Source organism: Athene noctua, chromosome 3 (assembly GCF_965140245.1).
Source record: "Athene noctua chromosome 3, bAthNoc1.hap1.1, whole genome shotgun sequence".
Lineage (NCBI taxonomy): Eukaryota > Metazoa > Chordata > Aves > Strigiformes > Strigidae > Athene > Athene noctua.
In genome coordinates, this window is record NC_134039.1 from 9,354,148 (window position 1) to 9,372,465 (window position 18,318).

General features: G+C 48.2%; 1 protein-coding gene across 6 annotated transcripts in view; it reads right to left on the minus strand.

Moving 5' to 3' along the window:
- Positions 1–17,943, minus strand: part of ABTB3 (ankyrin repeat and BTB domain containing 3) — a 181,778-nt gene extending 163,835 nt beyond the window's left edge. For 5 of the 6 annotated variants that reach the window (XM_074901248.1, XM_074901246.1, XM_074901244.1 and 2 more), the window contains exon 1: positions 16,807–17,943. In XM_074901248.1, coding sequence (XP_074757349.1) covers positions 16,807–17,782 — 976 coding nt within the window. In that variant the 5' untranslated portion in view covers positions 17,783–17,943. Of the gene's footprint in view, positions 1–4,835; positions 4,849–16,806 lie in introns of all 6 variants that reach the window. The other variant, XM_074901247.1, reaches the window with a different exon arrangement.
- Between the last annotated feature and the right edge of the window lie 375 nt (positions 17,944–18,318).

Below are 18,318 nucleotides of genomic sequence, written 5' to 3' on the forward strand. Positions count from 1 at the left end.
CAACTTAATGATTCATTGCAAGGGAAGAGTCTGATTCAGGAACAGGTATTGATCCTGACACCCAAATGGCATCTTCTCAGGGAAGCAAAGTTATTCCTCCTTGTCTATGTCTTCTTTTCTAGATAGATGTCTTGGCTTGAAATGTTATACTGATTCCAGGTGTCTTTAGAGGTCCAGTGCATGTGTGCAAGAACAGAAGGGACATCGTGCAATGTTCCCACAGCACAGTAATTGCTACTCCTGCAGGGATCTGCCCTTCTTTGCCACTTTCCTTAACCCTTACTTTCTCTCAAGGAATTATTCGAGTACCTGAAGGATAGCAGGCAATGCAATAAATATCTTCTCCAAGTTTAGACATTCACTTCGCACAAGTCAGAAAATGTATTTGGCTTTCTATCATTTTTATTTAAAGGCCTACAGAACAACATAAATCCCTCCTTCCCTTTCTGGAGGAGCCAAAAGGACTCGTTAAGCTTTCTGATTCCCTCTGCTGCCAAAAAAAGGCACAGAGTTTCTGAATGTGATCAGCCACTGTGCAAAGGCCCTGCTGCAGTCTTGAAAAAAAAAATCAGAGTTTATGTACCTCCCAACAGAGCTTCTCATGGGACCACACCAGACTCCCGACACTGCCAAGCTGAGGCAGGAGCCAGTGCTGGCAGTGAAGGTCACCTCTGAGCAGAAAGAGTTCCACAGGCCCTCCTCTTTGGCTCAAGGTCTTTGGAAACAAGTAGGCTTCAGAAATGACTGTCTACACAATGTATGGGGTTGGTAGGAGCAGTCCGTCTCTGCAAGGAAGATCAAGAAGACAGAGCACTTAAGCTTTTGCTTTCTACTAGGCTTCCAAGCTACTGTCCTTGAAAACATCCTGCTAAGACAGAAAGCTAGACACCAACCAAAGCATCTCCTTTCAGGCCCATCAGCCTCCCCAGACAGTCTCACAACTAAGAAAAAGGGAACCACAGGGACCCCAACTACCCAGAAGCTCTGGATGGTTTCCACCTGGCAGAGGTCCAGGGCTGGAACAGGGCGCAGGATCAGGCCAAGCATGCCAGGAGATGTGGCATTTCCACATGTGAAGGCACTACCCACCCCTGCTTTACATCCCTTCCAGCTTCCCAAGAGTCAGGGAAAAGAGCTTCCACAATCAGACATCTGATGCTACACCAAAATGAGAGGCAGCAAACTGACTACCACCATAAGTAGCTACAGCTACACCTACTCACTGGTGCTTCCTGCACCAACAGTGAGGTGACGGCAAACCTCAACATCCCCAGACTAAAATAGTGCACAAGTTACAAGGTTGGTTTGTGCATGCTCAAGGGAGGTGGTGCTTCCCAATGCTATATGTAAAACAGAGGCAAACTGTCGACTAGCTGACAGCTTATCCAGCACCCCGAGGCAGCAAGAGTGCCTGAAATTAAACTCCTTGTCAGAGAATTGCTTGCATTCACTGGGAGAAGGCACCGGCCAACCTGATGGCAATGGGCTGTGGCATATTTGCTAGACCTGGATAGCATCCCTTAAGCTGCCCTTACAAATGGATGGCATGCCAAAGCTGTGACATACTATGTGTTAATGTCCCTGTCAGTCATTCATTTTGAGGTATTTCAAGCATATGTGTTGTAAGAACAGCTTCTATCAACAGCAGAGCTTCAAACACAAAGGTTGGTATTCACTGAAAATTGTCTAAGGAGGGAAGCACTATATGAAAGTTCAAATATAAGAGATGTTTTTATTCAGCAAGCACGCTCTAGAAATAGAAAGTACAGTAAAACATGGTGATTAACAGAAGGATGTATATATCTTTTCTAGGTCAACTCTCAATAACTTGAGAAGATACCAGGTCACAGACTCATTTGGTGGAATTGGTTGGTTTTGGGGTTTGGGTTTGTTGTTTTGGGTTTTTTTAAAAATCCAAAACCAACCATGACACACAGCTATATTGATTTCAAAGGAACTTTTCCATTCTTCAACCACTAGAATGGCCCGATAATATATCTGACCTAAATGGAACTGAAGTTGCTTTCTCTCACTATTAACGATAAGCCTAAGGAAGATCATTGCAGCGTGTCCTCATCAGATATTAGAAAGCAGAAATTTAGGAAAGGTTTGCAGCAAGACTTGAGGCCGTGAAACCAAATTCTGCTTTCATTACCAGCTGCTGAGTTTTAGGCTTGGACCTGTAGCTCAGAGTCTATGGACTGTGTAAGGGAAAAATTAGCCAGTATTTCCATGCTTCTCTGTAATTTGAAACCACTGAGACATATCTCAGGGTATAAATCACACAGCTCTATAAATAAACCAAACTATGATTTTGTACTCTTTGGAAGAAAGCTGACACCAAATTCATGTAGTGAATGTAAGAAAAAAAAAAAAAAGCCTGGACTGTTGCCCAAGCACATAAGAAGCTCCCCCTTGTTCCCAGGGAGGAAGCTCCACCACCACCACCATTAGTTGGCTATGCCCCTGGGGGCTTATGGCTACAGGTAGTCTACAATAGAGCAAATGTCTGTCTGTACACAGCATCTTCAGGTAATAAGGTAAATCTTTATTAGCAGAAAGTGCTACCAGCAAAATTCCAGCAAATTTGCGTGAAAGGGCGAGCTCCTCTTCTCAGGTAATTAAACAGTCAATCTTCCCAGTAAGTCCCAGTCCCTAGTTCACATCACATGGATACTTATGACTGCTTCTCTATACTACATGAAGTGTCCCACTTTTTAAACATACACTGTCACTTCTGTGAACTGAAGTATGACCTCTCCTTGGCACAGTCTTTTTAAAACAAAGCTGCTACATACATGTGAAAAAGCAAGTAACCCACTACCAGAAAATACTTAGTTTTGTATAAACCAATTATCCTCTGCAGCAAAAAGATCAGATAAGTACAGTTTTGAAAGCGTGTGGTTATGAAATGACTGAAAGTATCATTCTGGCTCTTTCATAACAAAATAAAAGATAAAACTGAAGAATTCTTTCATTTCGTAACAGGAAAGAAATATTCTAACAGACAACTGTCACTTAAAATCCCTTCATAAACATCCTGTTCAGTTTCAAAGTGGGGGACAAAGGTGCATTATACAGTGCCTTAAGAAATATTCTATTCTGGATAGATCTTAAAAAATCCTATTCTGGATTCCCAGTGCCCCCACCCTGATCATACATAGCAAAGAAAGCAGGACAGACACATCTTGGAGCCCACTAACACAAAACCAGTGAGAGCTTCACCTGCCAGAGACATCAGGATCCTTGGGGGTGCCTATAAACCATGTTTGGACCAAGCTGCAGTTCCTCTGTCTTCTGTATGACACAAGCATGACTGTTACACGAGTTTACAAGAAATATGAATGAGAACATGCACACCCATTTCTCAAAATCCTTGCAAAATGGGAAGTTGCATTCCTTACCTAGTTTCTAAGAAAAAAAATGAGGTTTACGGGGTTGCACATGACTGCCAGTCCTCTATGCCCCCAAGCAACCTTTCAGCTCATGGGTAGATTTCAACCAACTCTGGCCAAGGACTACAGCACAAGGGATGGCCACTGACAACTGCATTTCTGCAAGTGTTCTGGAAACAAAAGATTTTGGAGAGACTATTCCATTTTCCCCCATGTAGGGGAAGGCTGGCAGCAAGCTGAGTCTGTCAGGCATTGAAGAAGTGACACAGGAGTCTGCTGAATGTCGCAAAGATGGGAAAAGCTTTCATCAACTCAACCCAACGTGAAGCCCTCCTCATCCCTCCACCCCTGGGTTTTGGCCACAACAGCAAATAACTCAACAACTGGATAAAGTATGGAGTCTACCCACTGTCTCAGCAGCCCATCCTGCCTCACGTCTTGCCCAGCCCTCCCCAGGGCCTCCTCCCCACACCATGCTTGGGTATCACACAAGGGGCCACCAGCTGCCTTTCTCAGCGAGATCAAACCCTTCCCAGAGGCTACAGTGCTCAGGCAAGCACTGCCAGCTTCTCCAACAAATTCAGTGGTGTTAGAAAGATGATAGAACTCCACCAAGACCACAGTCCTGTTATTCATGGTCCCACAGGTAAAGACATGAAGGCAAGGTCTTGAAGTCTACAACCCCTCCACAGCATTTGCTCCCCTGCCACCAGGTCAGTCCCTCTGGTTACCGGAGGCACAAAACACAGGCATAAGAAAGCAGAGCAACAGCCTCTCACACACTGCTAGATGATGAATGGAGAAACACACTACCATCATTTTCAATTAATTAGCCCCGGTTTTATTTTTCTAAGGATCATACCAAGGGAATGGGGTAAGGCTACCTGCGTCTTTGCAGGGAGGAGGTTAAACTCAAATGCTCTGCATCCACTTTTAACAGAAACTGTTTGCAGCACTTAATTCTAAGAAAGCCGCAATTAATTGTGCCACGGTATCAGTAAACACACTGGTTACACCATTAGAGCCCATTATTTTCCCTCTAAGACATTATGTTACTACATTATTGATGCAGCAGTCCAGTGTAATGAAGCGGTGCTTTGCATCCTTCTTTCTGCTGAACATTCACAGCACTCTAGCACTCACACCAGCAAGAGGTTTTTTTTACAGTAGGTCAAAAATTCCAGTTAACCTAAAAAACATCTGCACCAAACCACCTGTCCTTAATCAAATGCAAATTCTTGGGTTTCTATTTGATACAACTCAAAATTACAGCTATTTCTAAATACTCTGCTCTGACAGTGAATATTTTTACCCCATCTGGATAGACTATTTTCAGAAAGGCATTCATGAGAGATTGTCAGAATGCAGTACATTAGCAAGACACATAAATATTGACCTTCTTTGAAGTTAAGGGGAGGGGGGCGAAGCAGTTACATCTACAGGGTTACAACTCCTAATGCAGAGAACATATGAAAGCCAGAGAAGAAATACTGGCCCATATCAAAATCACAAAAGAAAACCTAGAGAAGTTGACATGAAAAGAGTTCAGAACAGATCATTCAGTCTTGCAGCTCTTACTCATTCACAGGACTACTGAAAGAAGTAAAGTTTATTCGTGTGAGCAATACTGCAGGACAGAGCCTCTGTTTGCAGAGCGTCCAGTCAGCAGCGCATGGCTCTGCAACACAGAGGGAGGCCAGGAACGCCCGTCATGTATTGTGCAATGCCTGGGAAGGCTGTCCAAGTGAAGCTTGGGCTAAAACATGAAACAGTACTTCCTCTGCAATTATTAATATAAGGCAGAGTATTAATATAATCTTTAGAAACAGCTCCTTCTCGTGCATAATCCCAGCACATTGTTTCCCAGTCACTCCCTGCAGTATTGAGCTCCACAAACCCCCAGTATGTTGCAAAAAGGAGAGGGCTGTTTATTTTAAATTCACTCTTTCAGTTTCATTTAATCTTCTTGCATCCTGCCTCTCTGCAAAAAAATAGGCAGCTGATCAGTTCCCACTCTGCCACTCACTCTCTTGCACAGTGCAATCACGGCTTCCCCTGGGTGCCTTCTTTCTGGACCAAATAATGCCACTCTGGTTGACTGTCACCGTACCAAAATAGTCCCCTTGGGCTCCCCAACTTTCATTATCTTTTCTGCTGTTTGCACTATTCTTTTTCTTTCTGGAAATGAGGCTACTGAAACTGAACCAATTACTCCAGGCTCAGAGGATGTTTTAGGGGGGTGCTGAATTGTTCTCATTTTTCCTTATGCCAAGGCCAACACTTGTGAGTTTAAATATCAACAACTATTTCAGTGTATCAGTGCAATGCCAGCAGCACTGAAAACCTTCATGAGGAAAAAAGATCAGAACCTGTCCCCATGATGATCAAGGAGAGAAGTCAACTGTCCTCATTTTCTCAACCCCTCTTCCATTAAACGCTGTCCTTAACCCCAAAATGGATGTTTTCCCAGGAGCTCATCTAACTCAGACCCTACCAGACCACAAAAGGTGTGAATCCCAACCCTCAAGACCTCAGTCCACCTTCTCATTTCAGCCAGGGATGCCTCAGTAGCACTGTCAGAAGTATGCAACGTGGGTTGCACAAGCTGCCCGTGGGCCTTGCAGCTCCTTTCGAAGGTACAGGTCTAACTCAGCTCAGCAACTAGCTTTGTAGCCAGTTCTGCAGTTTGGGTGTGTTTGCACTGTTTGCATGAGAAGTAGCTATTAAGCAGGCAGCAGCATTCCAGGTGAGCTCCCATGGAGTCCCAAAGCATAGCCCCAAGTTGGGCAAATCAGAACCATCTAATCCCAAGGTGACAAAGGCAGAAAAGTAAGGGTGGCAGGGTCCCTTCCAAAAGAAAACCTTGCCATGGCTGCACCTCCTCGCCCTGAACAAAAGAGAAATCACCTGTGATAGCGGCCAACGCCTGAGCATCCAGGGCCAGCCCAAAACCTTAGAAATCCACTTTATGACTCACCAGCTCCTGCCTCACACTGACACAGTCTGTAATTAAAGGTGTCTGGATAGAGCCTCACCAGCCCTGATAAGGCGGTGTTTTCCCACCCATGCGATAACTGCCAAGTCTCTCCACAACCTCAAGTTGTCTCAAGCCCTTCTCTCCCCATGACATCCCTGGTCAGCAGAGAGAAGACAGAGCCGGCAGACATCAGCATCCCCATCTGCTCTGGTGGTTTGATGGCTCTCATCACCACAGGTCTCCATATAAAACCTGCCAATTATCCCACGCATATTCAGTTTCTATGTGCTGAAGGGAAGCGACAGCCCATATCCATCCTGAAAATCAATTAGACTATCTGTATGCTTAAGGGGGTATAAGCTTTGGCTAGGGTATTTTTCTTGTGTTTAATCTTGCTTTGGAAGCATTCAGCCACCACAGTTTAACTGCTGATATGTGTCAGACAGTGTCACCAACTTACTTACCTTGGCTCCCAACTTTTAGCCACAAGAACACTGCTATGTAAGTTCACCATCCTTCGCATTAGAAAGGTGTTTATGTCATTCCTATCTTTAAACCTGTAAAATAGTTGAAATTACTCCTGCTTGTCTTACCTGTGGTTCACCAAGCATGCTCTTAAAGATAGAGGGCAATGTATCATATGCATTCACACAGACAGGAATTTTTCATTAAAAATAGTCTGCACGTTGCTGGTATCTGCCCCTGTATTCACTCACCTTGCAAAACTGTTTTCATTATCCAAAACTATCTGATGCATAAGGCAATTTTTTGAGCTTGGTGATATAATGAAGAACTAGTTAATAGGTAAAGCACAACAGCAAGGCAACAGCAGGTCTTAACTACTGACAGACAGCTTGTTTGCAGTTGGCTTTTTTTCCCCGTGTTAAAGGAATTGCGTATTTAGAAACCCCTCCCCCTTACTGACAGCATGCCAGATAATTAAACTGAAGTTCTTATTTTTAAAATCTAATCTTTACTTTTGAAAACATACGCTGCCAGACTATTTTTAGGATTTTTCTTACGTGGGCCGGCGGAAATAGGCTAGCCAGTTAGCGTGAGGGCTTACAAGCTGCACTGAGCAGTCTTCAAGCTAAACACCATGAATCAGTAACACAATGAAAAAAAATATTTTCCTTTCAAATTAGGAATAAATATCTGCAGTGAGGTACTGATATTGACCTTCAGTTTTGAAAAAGCTTACTTCTAGCAAAACTAAGTCTGGGCTTACATTTTTGACTTGGGAGTTTCTTTACTTTGTTAACAAATGCAAGAGCTTGTCCTGGTGTTTGACAGGTTGCCCTCACCACAGAAATCAGTGGGAGCATTGCCCAGGCCAGGACTACAGGATTTGGTTTAGCAATATCTTTGGACCACCTTCTATCATACACTGCTCCATACAAAATATATGCTAGAGAAGTGAAATAACACCAGTAGCACAAGGACAATTTTTCTGAAGTATTGAGGTTTGTGATCCTTATTTTATAAACATCAAGGGAAGTAACAGCAGAGGTACCTGCATCTAGCCCCTAGAAGTCTTGTTCACTATACTGCAACCCAGAGCAAAATCTAACCTACCCAGGCTTGCAGTGAAACTAACTTCTGCGATAGGCTGGCATGCAAATAAATAACCCTGTATTACAATAAAATCTTCTTAGCATCCTCTACAAAAAGAATCTCAGTGGGTACCCAAAATGACTCTGGCCTCTGAAATCTTTCTTTTGACAACACTTCACACCGAAGGGCTGGGAGTCCAGCATCAGTCCCCAGGTATCTGGCCTGCCTTGCTGGTGGCAGCTTGCCTTGTGACAGAAAAGCAAAGATGCTTCACCCGGGGCAAAGGACCTGCAGCCTGGGGAACGGATGCAGCCCACAGCCTCTATTTTTCCAAATCCCTGCCGGCTAACATCCTGGAGAGGCGTTTGCAAAGCTTGCTCAGCCCTCTGCAAGGAAAAGCCAACCTTCCCCGATGTTAGCTCCTTATTCACAGCCAAACACAACATATTAGCAAAGGCACTACAGCCCAGAAGTGTTTATCCAAGACTACCACAGGGCCCGAGAAACTGCAAAACACTGTGGGATGCAAAGTTTCCTCCAATTATTTGACTGCCTTGAAAATGCAAATGCATTCACCATACCTCTGCTGCAACCCCAGCCCTGTTCACTTCCCCCACCTGGGAGCAATATTTCATAGCAGTGCAATTTAAAAGCAGGGTGGTTTTATTAATTTTAAAGCCTCAGACTCTCACAGAGGTCCAGGTGCTACTCCACAGCACTCGAGGACAGAAATCCAGTCCTTGAAGAGGCCTCTTCCCTAATCTCAGAGGTTGCTGTTTGCCTGCTCACTCACAAGCCTGTCCCGAGACCTTTATGGCCAGGTGAAGTCCATGTGCCGCTCACATTAGCAAGATCATCCACGTAAGGGCTCTGGGAGCAGGCTGCGAATGTGCTGACCCAAAGGTATTACCCGTCCCTCCCGGCTCCACTGCAACGCCTCTGTGCTCTCCTATCTCCTGGCGAGCATCCCGACTCCCACACATCCTGCAGCACTGATCCCTCCCTGCACTTTCACTTTCTGCTGCCTTACAACACGGTGGAAAAAGAGCTCATACCTGTCTCCTGTGCTCCCATCTATCTTTTGAAAGATGCCAGTATCGACACCCATTACTGCCTTAAGCTCACAGTAGGAAGACCACAGTCCCCAAGCACCATGCCAGCGAAGTTCCCACCAAGCAGATCTATTATCCTTACCAGCAACAGTCAGCCACGCACTGCCGTACATGTAGATTTACACCAGGTCTGCGTGACAGCCACCCAGACCAGAAACTGGCCCAAATTTTTTGAACAAATAGGATGCCATTTAACACGGTGCTTTTAAATGGCCTGGAACCGACTGCAGTGAACAAGTCGTTCCTCCCTAAACACCTCCACCAGCTCAGCTTAGTAGAAGCACAAACAATCACCTGTCTTGAGGCCTGTTGGTATGAGTAGTCTAATTTTCTTCATGTTTCTTATTACCAGTCTGGTATCATTTAACTCTAAATCAAGTCAAAGCTAATTTCTTTTCCTTCCCAGTGATAAGCCAAGAGATTCCCTGTGGGAAACTATATGTGTCCCAAGCACCTTCTCAGTCTCCAAGCTGGTCCATGCATTTACCACAGAATGCCAACAGCCCTCTTACAGTAACATATTATAAAACTCCATGGATTGTTTCCAGAAACCAAAAAAGCATACTGCTTACTATGAACTGAGTGTAGGAATCAAGGAAGAGAATAAAATATCATCAAGGTGACAGGCACCCCTTGAACAGAACCCAAGAAAATGGTCATGTCCCATAAGCTATCTTGTGCAATTTCTTCCTCACTCACAAACTGCCATGGTAAGGGAGTGTGATGATTCAAAAGCATCAGGTCAGTATAACAGGTTAAATTAATTAAAATAACCGAGACAAGCCTCTGCAGCCTCAGCAAAGTGTCAGCGTAAGTGCCTGTGCCCCATTCGTGCTGCTGAACTGAGCCACACCAACAATGGCTCCTTGTTCTTCAACTGCTCCCAGAAACACACCCCTCACTCCTGCTGTCAAAATGAACCTACAGCTGCCTTCTCACTGACACATTTCAGCTGATCAATAGCCTCATCTCTTCTGTTTTTACAGGAGAGAGAGGTAGCTTTATGGAAAGTAAAAGGAGTGACTGACCACCAGATTATATCTCCTCACAGCCTACAACAGCAGGATTGCTGTATTACCCTCTGGGAAAATGGGAAGCTTACATGCTGACACACAAATGTGGCCATGCTGAGCCCACTGATGGAAACTCTTTGTTGCAGGAAATTTCTGAAAGCACGGACACAGATCGAGAGCCGCTTTTGAGGCTTCGGCTGGCACAGTCCACTATAACGTATGTGCCGTTTTCAGGCTGCCCAACTGAACACCTCTGGCAAAGTAACCAGAGGCTAAGCTGACCACACAACCTCTGGGGTAATTTTGACTCCATCTGTATAAAATCTTTAAAATACTTATCAGATGCATAACAATTATAATTACAGATTTATACAGAGATGGTGCAGTAAGTCGCTTTTGGTCAGGGAGAAAACAAGGCCAAGAACAAAGGAACAAAAGAGTCCCTCTTTTTTCTTTATGCCTTGCTGAAGCCTCCTATGAAGGAAAACACCCTCCAGACAGAGCCATGGGTGGGAGTGCTGGGATGGAGGGACTGGCAGGAGGGAACTGCTGCCAGGGCTGGATATGACAGCCCAGACTGGGAGACTAAGAGAGGCAGCGCAAAGTCTTGTAATTGGGATAAGACTGGGAAAGTGGGCAGGTATGATGCATGCCATGAAGATTATACAGGAGATCTGGGAGATGAGAGCATTGGAAAAATCAGTCCACAATGCCACAAAGCCCACAGCTGCTCATTTCTTCACCCAGCAGCTAATGCTAATATTTGGTGCTAAAGGAGATAACAGGAGCAGTCCACCGGGCTCCAAACATCCACCTCAGCCCCTGTGAGAGCACAAAAAGCCAATCTGCTCAGGGACACAAATGGTGGCAGTGCTGATGCTCGTCATCCCGACAGCAAGAGAGCACATCCTGGAGATGAACTCCCTCATCCATACCCTCCTTCTTTTTCTCTGTACAGCCTCTACTGGGCCAGCATAAGAGCAACTTTGGGTGGAAGCCACTAGTTTTGGCACGCTGCCTGAAAGGAGCCCCCACTCTTTTCACACTACACATTGGCCAGAGGAAATTACTCTGGGCAGAGGATTTAATTCCCGGCACCCACGCACTCCAGGAAACACCTCTTTTCTCTGCTGTCATCTAATCGAGCACGGCTTTCTCCTTTCACACCTTCTTTGGGTGTAAGGTGGGGGGTGGACCATAAAGCTTTCCTCTGAGAAAGAACTCAGTCCCTGCCCAGGACAAGAGAGAAAAGGTTCAGGCCATAGATGACCCCAGCCGGTGCACCACTGGATATTTCCTCTGGACAAGGTGAAAGATTTCTGACTGATAACCAACAGCTTGGTTCAATACGTACTGCACAAACACCAACATGCTAACCATGGTGTCTTTTTCACTCAAAGTAACTTTAAGCAGCTACGGAAGAGAGACCATTTGCAGCAGCATTAGGGAAAGGTGCAAAGTTGTCTCTTAACACTCACCTGCACTTTCGTGTCACCAGCTTATGGGAGAGCTGTAAGATTACATGAAGCCTGAGAGCATTCAGCAAAAAAGCCAGGAACCCAATATACTGCTAAAACTCTGCTGCTATGCCCCTAACATGTTCCTTGTATCAATCATACTTCCCAGTCATCATCCCAAAGCCTCATTTACATCAGAAACTAAGCGATGTAGCTGCAGCCCTAGAACTCCCTAGTGCAGCCATAGCTAATAACTGATATGAAGGTACTTTCCAACACGGCAAAGGGAATAATTATATGGGCATACATCAGATTTATGATTATTCTGTGTGTTCTGGTATAATAATTTCTGGAATATTTTTTTTTTCAGTTATAGTTGTAAGTGAAACAAATTATATGAATAAAAATGTCCGGAGGGAAATAAATCTTCATCAGCTGGTCAGTCAAACCACAACTTCCCACTGGGTCTCTACTTCCCAGTCCCACCATTGCTTCTTCTCAACTCTTACAAGGCAACAGAGGTCTGCAGTGAGTGCACACGTTATGGCTGAGCATCCATCTGTCCCACTCCTGACAAGACCAGGAGTTAAACCAACCCAGCGCATTCCAGGGGAAGAGCACGGTTTCCCCATTGCCACCCCAGCCAGCTCCCTCCAGCACTGGTGGACACAATCAGGCACAACGTTCTGCCCTTTGGACAGGCAACTCTACCTTCCATCTGGAAGGGGAACACATTCACAACTTGATCAGAGTGGCTGTGGACGTTTTCTTGGGAGGTTTTCAGGTAAGAGAATCAAGCAAAAATACACATTATTTGTTGCACTGCTACTCATGTGAGCCTCTGGGCAAGGGACTCAAGTACCTAGAAGCAGATGGGAAAAAATGTAACAGCAAAGACCTAACTAACCTCTAAGTATAACATAGAGGTGCATATATGGAACTTCAAACTGTATTCCAAATTTTTTTTTACTAGCAAAAAATACAATTGAAACGTAAGGGGGGGGGGGGGGGGGGATGATGTTCTTGACACTGCAGTTAAATGAAGTCTAGGAAAAAAGGCAGGAAATTCCATTTTGTGCCCAAATATTCCTCCATCATCCCAGCTGAAATAAGTTTTAGGTTGATTTTTACATTGCCCCTAAAGTTGTAATAGCATCTTGAATGGTTTGACTACAATAGAAAACAGAGAAGTAATGAACAGATAACAGTATGCTCACCAGTAAAGGAGGGGTATGGTCTCTATAAACACACACTATGTATACATATGTATCAGAACTTAAAAGAATTAACTGATTTAGTTAAAACTGTGCTAATGTACTGGTATTTCTTATTTGCTTTGAGTCCCTCTAGTTCGCCTGGATTAGAAGAGGTTGAGGTTAAACTGAGGTTAGCTGACACGTGTCAGCCAAGCCTGACCTAATCCTGGGTTTCTTCGTCGTTGTTGTGTCTTCCTCTCTAAATAATATCAAGAATAGGAAGAAACCACAGGGATGCAGTTGGGTTCCAAATAACTGTTTTTGATAGCTGTACACAAACAGACAGGGCAGAATTGTGCACGCTGGCCGCTCCGCAGAAACCTCCTCCCCGTGATCTCCAGCTCCCTGGCTGTCTCCCTCATGGCCTCTGCCCTTCCCACCACGAGTCCTGCCACATAAGGTAAGGAGACCCCTCAAGACTGAAACAGGAACATCCTGTTTTCTAAACTTAACATACTGCTGTCCATCCCTCTGCCTGGTAAAAGAGGACCTTTATAATACAGTGCAGGTGACTCTGAGCTACTTGGACATGCCATCCGAACATCCACTGTGAAAATTAAATACATGGACTTACTCCTATAATTTCCACTGGATCCAAGACCCGGGGAAACTTCCCAGTCATCTCAAAGCAGCTCTCAGAACTGGCCTAAAAGTAGGGGTTTGATGAGCAATAAAGAAGTGAAAATAATATAACTTAAACCACAGAGGTGCCAGCTTTTACTGCCTTTCATTGAGTAGACAATATTTTGCTCCCGCTATTTCAAGGGAAATAACACTCCGCGTGACTGTTGTAGGATGTAAAATGTGTACTGTGCTGTTCAGACAGAGCCCATAATTGAAACATTTAAGCGCCAATGAAATCCCAAACGTAAAGTTTTTAATTTTCATTCAACAATGACATTAAAATTCTGGTTGTGCAGGGGAAAAAAATTACTACTACCTCAGAGTGCTTTTAAGGTTATTCTTTCCAATACAGTAACTACAATAAGCTCAGCCAAGATGCCAGCAGCTGCTGGCATACTCCAGCAGGTTGCTCCCGACACCACTGCCTGCTTCTCCTTTGTCACCCCTACCCCCAATCCCACACAACAGGTTATCAAGAGGCTTGTCAAGGAGATGTGCTTTGCAGGCAGCGGGCCACAAACGAATGCCATCACCCTCATCCATGTGCCTTCAACCCCACACAAGGAATGAGCAGGCACCCGCTGAAGAGCGGGGCTCCTTTGAGGCAGCTGAGCAGTTTGGGCCAGACATACCCAAGACAAGCCCAGCAGGCTGAAGCACCCACCGAAATAACCATCTCAGGCATCTTCTTTGTCTGAAGGCACATGACTGTCATTTATAGGAAGGAGAAGGTTATCAGGCAATACTGATCTTATTCAGCAGCTTCCAAGATGACCGAGTATAACACCAGGCTGAAAAACCTCAACCACAACCACTAAACGCTCTGCACAGCTGACAGGGAAGCCCTGAAAGAATGGTTTGTGTCTTGCAGATCCTCAGACCATCTTCCCCCAACACTTCACGTTCACGAACAGTACTAGAGCAATCTCAGACTACACCATGAACAAACTCATGTTCCTCGCAGGCTTGCATCCCGTGATCTTCACGGGTTGCCGGTTTTTAGTGTCCAAATGAAATTTAAAGTGTTGAATGTAGCCTGGAAAATTTTTAAAGGTTTGACATTTGTCTGCCAGAGAGACACCACCTCTCCCCCAATATACCTCTCCCTCAGATAAAGTACCGCTAGGGGATCTGCTTTTGCATTACCTTCCTCCTCCTCCCTTCACTCAAATGACACTGGCCATGGTACCTCCAGGAAGCGCCCCACCACCACTCCTCATCTACGTCTGAGGGACCAAATCCACCCATTTCAGTGCCTGTGTGTCCACATGCCATCCAGCTGGAGGCAGGCACCCTGATTTATCGAGCGTCCAGAATACAAGACCCGTCTCTTCTCCTGAAGTAGTACAGAGAGATGGGAGAAGTCTGCTACCTATTAAGTTACTTTATCCCGGTGTTTCAGGTACCGAGTAGAGAGGAAGGATGAACTTGTGGTTATGCCACTATATAGAGATGTAGCTTCCAGCAGTCCTATCCTCCTACCACAGGCTGCCCAAACAGTTTCGAGCAGGTCAAATAACCTCTCACATCAGATCTCTTCACTCTCCAAGTGCCTGAGAAGGAAACATTTGCAAGCAACCATGGAGCACTCAGACATCAAAATGGTGAGGACTATACAAACAGATACATATCTCACTGGTGAAGAAAGAGGCTGATGCGTTTAATGGTTTATAATGGCTGTTTTGGTTGCCATGAAAGTACTTAAGAGCGTGCAACGCGTCACTGGATTAAATCTAAATACATGTAACCAGCAGTAAAAAATGGCTTTTATTACAAGAAGGCCTGACTCTTGTTTGCACCTGTAACTAAATATATATAACAGGATGCCAAACCATGTAGTATAGGATGCTAAAGAGCAAAACAACATTACAGTCATTAGCACAGAAAGCATAATGACTGAGGGAGAGAGGCAAAACAAAATGGACAACTTGTTAGGGTCTGATTCGAACATCTTGGAAAAATGCCATTTGCTCGAGTCAGGACTGAGCTACCAAGGAGATCTGTGCCAGGTAAAGCTACAACAAAATGGAGACAATAACACCGAATCGTGTCCCTGGAAAGGAGATAAATGGGGGTCAGAATGAAGTTCATTTAAATCCACCGAGCTAATATAGAGGGAGTTGAGAGAGCCGCAAAACAAAATGAAAGGCTCAGTAGGAGCCTGCACAGCCAGTGCTGCAATGTCAGAAACACAGCACAGTGCCATCTGAAACCTACAGGCACAGCACCAGGACCCGAGGAAGAAAACAGCGGTGGCACTCCTGGAGGGGGGGGACGGGGAAGTGCTCGCCTGCAGCGGCGCGAGAATAAAGGGTAAGGGTCCGGCCACACATGCCCCCGAGAGCAGATGCATTTCGAGGGGAGGACATCCACGGCTGGAGCAGAACCACCAGAGGAATATAACGGAGCCGCATTTGCTTACACCGGGGAGGAGGATTTGCTCCTTTCTTTCGCTCCTGCTTGGCATCCTCCTTTGGGTCTCTTATGGGAGAGAAGGTGTCTTAACACCACAGATAATTAGCTGTAATGCATCCTCCGTGGCTATAACAACTTAACAGGGCTTATCTGCAGACCCGATCTAAGCTTCCAGTTATCCTTGTTCTCCCGGTTCCCCTCCCCCCCCGCCGCCAATATTTGCATCTCAGCTTGACAGGTATTTTCTATCTAAGCTTAATAAAAGTGTATGCATGTGCAAAGCGTATGCATGTGCCTGTGCACGCTTAGAAGGTAGGAGAAAACCACCCGATTTTAACTCTGACTCCCCGAGACGCGGCTCGTTCTCTTTTCCCTTCCCTGACAAACAGAGGGAGCTGAAATAAGAAACGTCAACTTTGGGATCCTGCTCTGCCGAATGAGAACTCATTAGAAATACCGAGACTCTTCGTTTTAAAAAGGAAAGAAAGGGGGAAAAAAAATCCCCAGGAAGCTGATGCATCACCGTGTTGCATCTGTGTCAAGCTCTGGGTAAACAAGCAGCAACACGAATGAAATCTGTCCAGAAAGACTGCATTTCAGCGCCAACCACGCAATCTCTGGCCAAACCACTGCATATGTAACAAAGTTTGATCTCGCCTAGGAGCGCTCAGCTGCGCTTCTGCCATTTCCTGTGGAAAACTGAAGATCCGAACGATGTCTATCACCCAGCCCTCGCCCACACCGCTGCCAGCTGCCCCTAAATACACACACCCCCCCGGCCCGCAGGCAGGCAGCCCCGGCAGAGCCAGGCGGGGATGCTCGGCAGCTCCCTCCCCGCACTCCGGGCCGGGCACGGCCGGGAAGGGGCAAACCGACGGCGCTGCCCCCTCCTGCCTCCCCGGCCACCCCGCGCCCGCCGCGGGGCATGGGGGGGTCGGGTCCCGCCCCGGCCGGCGCAGCAGGTGGTCGGCGGCGCCCGGTCCCGCCCCGCGGCCGCACTCACCGCTGGCGTTCTTGCCGCAGATGAGGTGCTGGTAGGGCTGCAGCAAGCCCCAGAGCTCGGGGTCGTTGTTGACCGTCTGCTCCAGCGCCTCCAGCGTGAACCGGGGCGCCTCGCCGCCCTCCTTCTCCTTCTCGGCCGGGGCGGCGGCGGCAGCGGCCGGGGGGCGGCCGGGCGGCGGGAGCGGGGCGGCGGGAGCGGGGCCGGGGCCGGCCAGCACCCGGGCGTGGATGTCGCGGAAGAGGCTCTCGGTGCCGGCGGTGAGGTAGATGGCGGCGTGCTCGTGGATGCGCAGGGCCACGCGGCTGTCCACCATCCAGCGGTAGAACTTGCCCACGGAGAAGGCCAGCCCGCACCGCGCCGACTTGCCGCGGCTGAAGCGGTCGCCGCCGCTGCCGCTCATGTTGTAGAGGGAGAGGGCGCCGAGGGCGGCCGCCGTGCAGCGGGCCGCCAGCGTCCAGCCCAGGACGATCTCCATGGCGCTCCGCACCTCGTGCTTGGTGCACTTGGCGAAGCGGAGGCTCAGGCGCTGCGCCTCCCGGGCGATGCGCACCAGCGCCCGGCTCACCAGCGTCGAGAGCCGCGCCGCCGCATCCCGGCTCCCGGGGCTGGCGGCGGCGGCACCCGGCGCCCGCGGCTCCCGGCGCGGCGGCGGCAGCAGCAGCGCCTCCACCTCCTCCAGGCTCCAGGGGACCTCCTCAAGGTCGGGCAGGAGCCGGGAGCACTGCTGCCCCGCGCAGTCCAGCACCTCGGAGTCTTCCGCTAGGACGGTGTTGACGGTGTCGAAGCTGTTGTGCCGACTGTGCATGGAGTCAGTTAGGTGCGGCCAGCAGCTTCCTCCATAGGGGTACGCGGGGTGCGAATCCGAGCAGCACAGCGACAAGTTGGAGGAGCGCACCGAGTCCGCCGCGCCACCATACCCGGAGTCCAGCGTCAGATCTTCCAGCGTCCTCACCGCCGTCTTACCTCTCCGAGCCATCGCTGCACTTCATGCTGCACCCGCGGGACCCGGGGGGGAGCGGCTCCCAGGAAAGCGGGGGGGAAGAGAACAGCGAGGGGGCGCGGCGAGACACGCCGGTCGCTTCGCTTCGCCCCGCCGGCCGCAGCCGGCTGCCGCCCCGCGCCGCCCCGCCAGACGCCAGCGAAGCGGCGGTGCTGCCCGCGGCCCGGCTCCGGCTCCTGCACTGCGCCGCGCCGCCGGCCCGACACCGCACCGCAGCGCAGCGCCGGCCAGGCGGCGCGGGGGGGCGGGGCCATGCAAAGCGCCTCTGGCCCGCGGCCAATGGGACGGCGCGGGAGGGGCGGAGACATGCTAAGCGCCGCGCCCGGCGGCCAATGGGGCGGCGCTCTGCGACTGGCAGCACCGCCCCTCGCCTCCGCGGGGCGCGGAGCAGCGGGGCGCGCACGGCGCAGCGCCGGGCAGGGGTGCGGTGCGGTGCGGTGCGGTGCGGTGCGGTGCGGAGCGGAGCGGTTCGGCCCGGCCCAGCCCAGCACTGCGCCGCGGAGCTGCAGCCT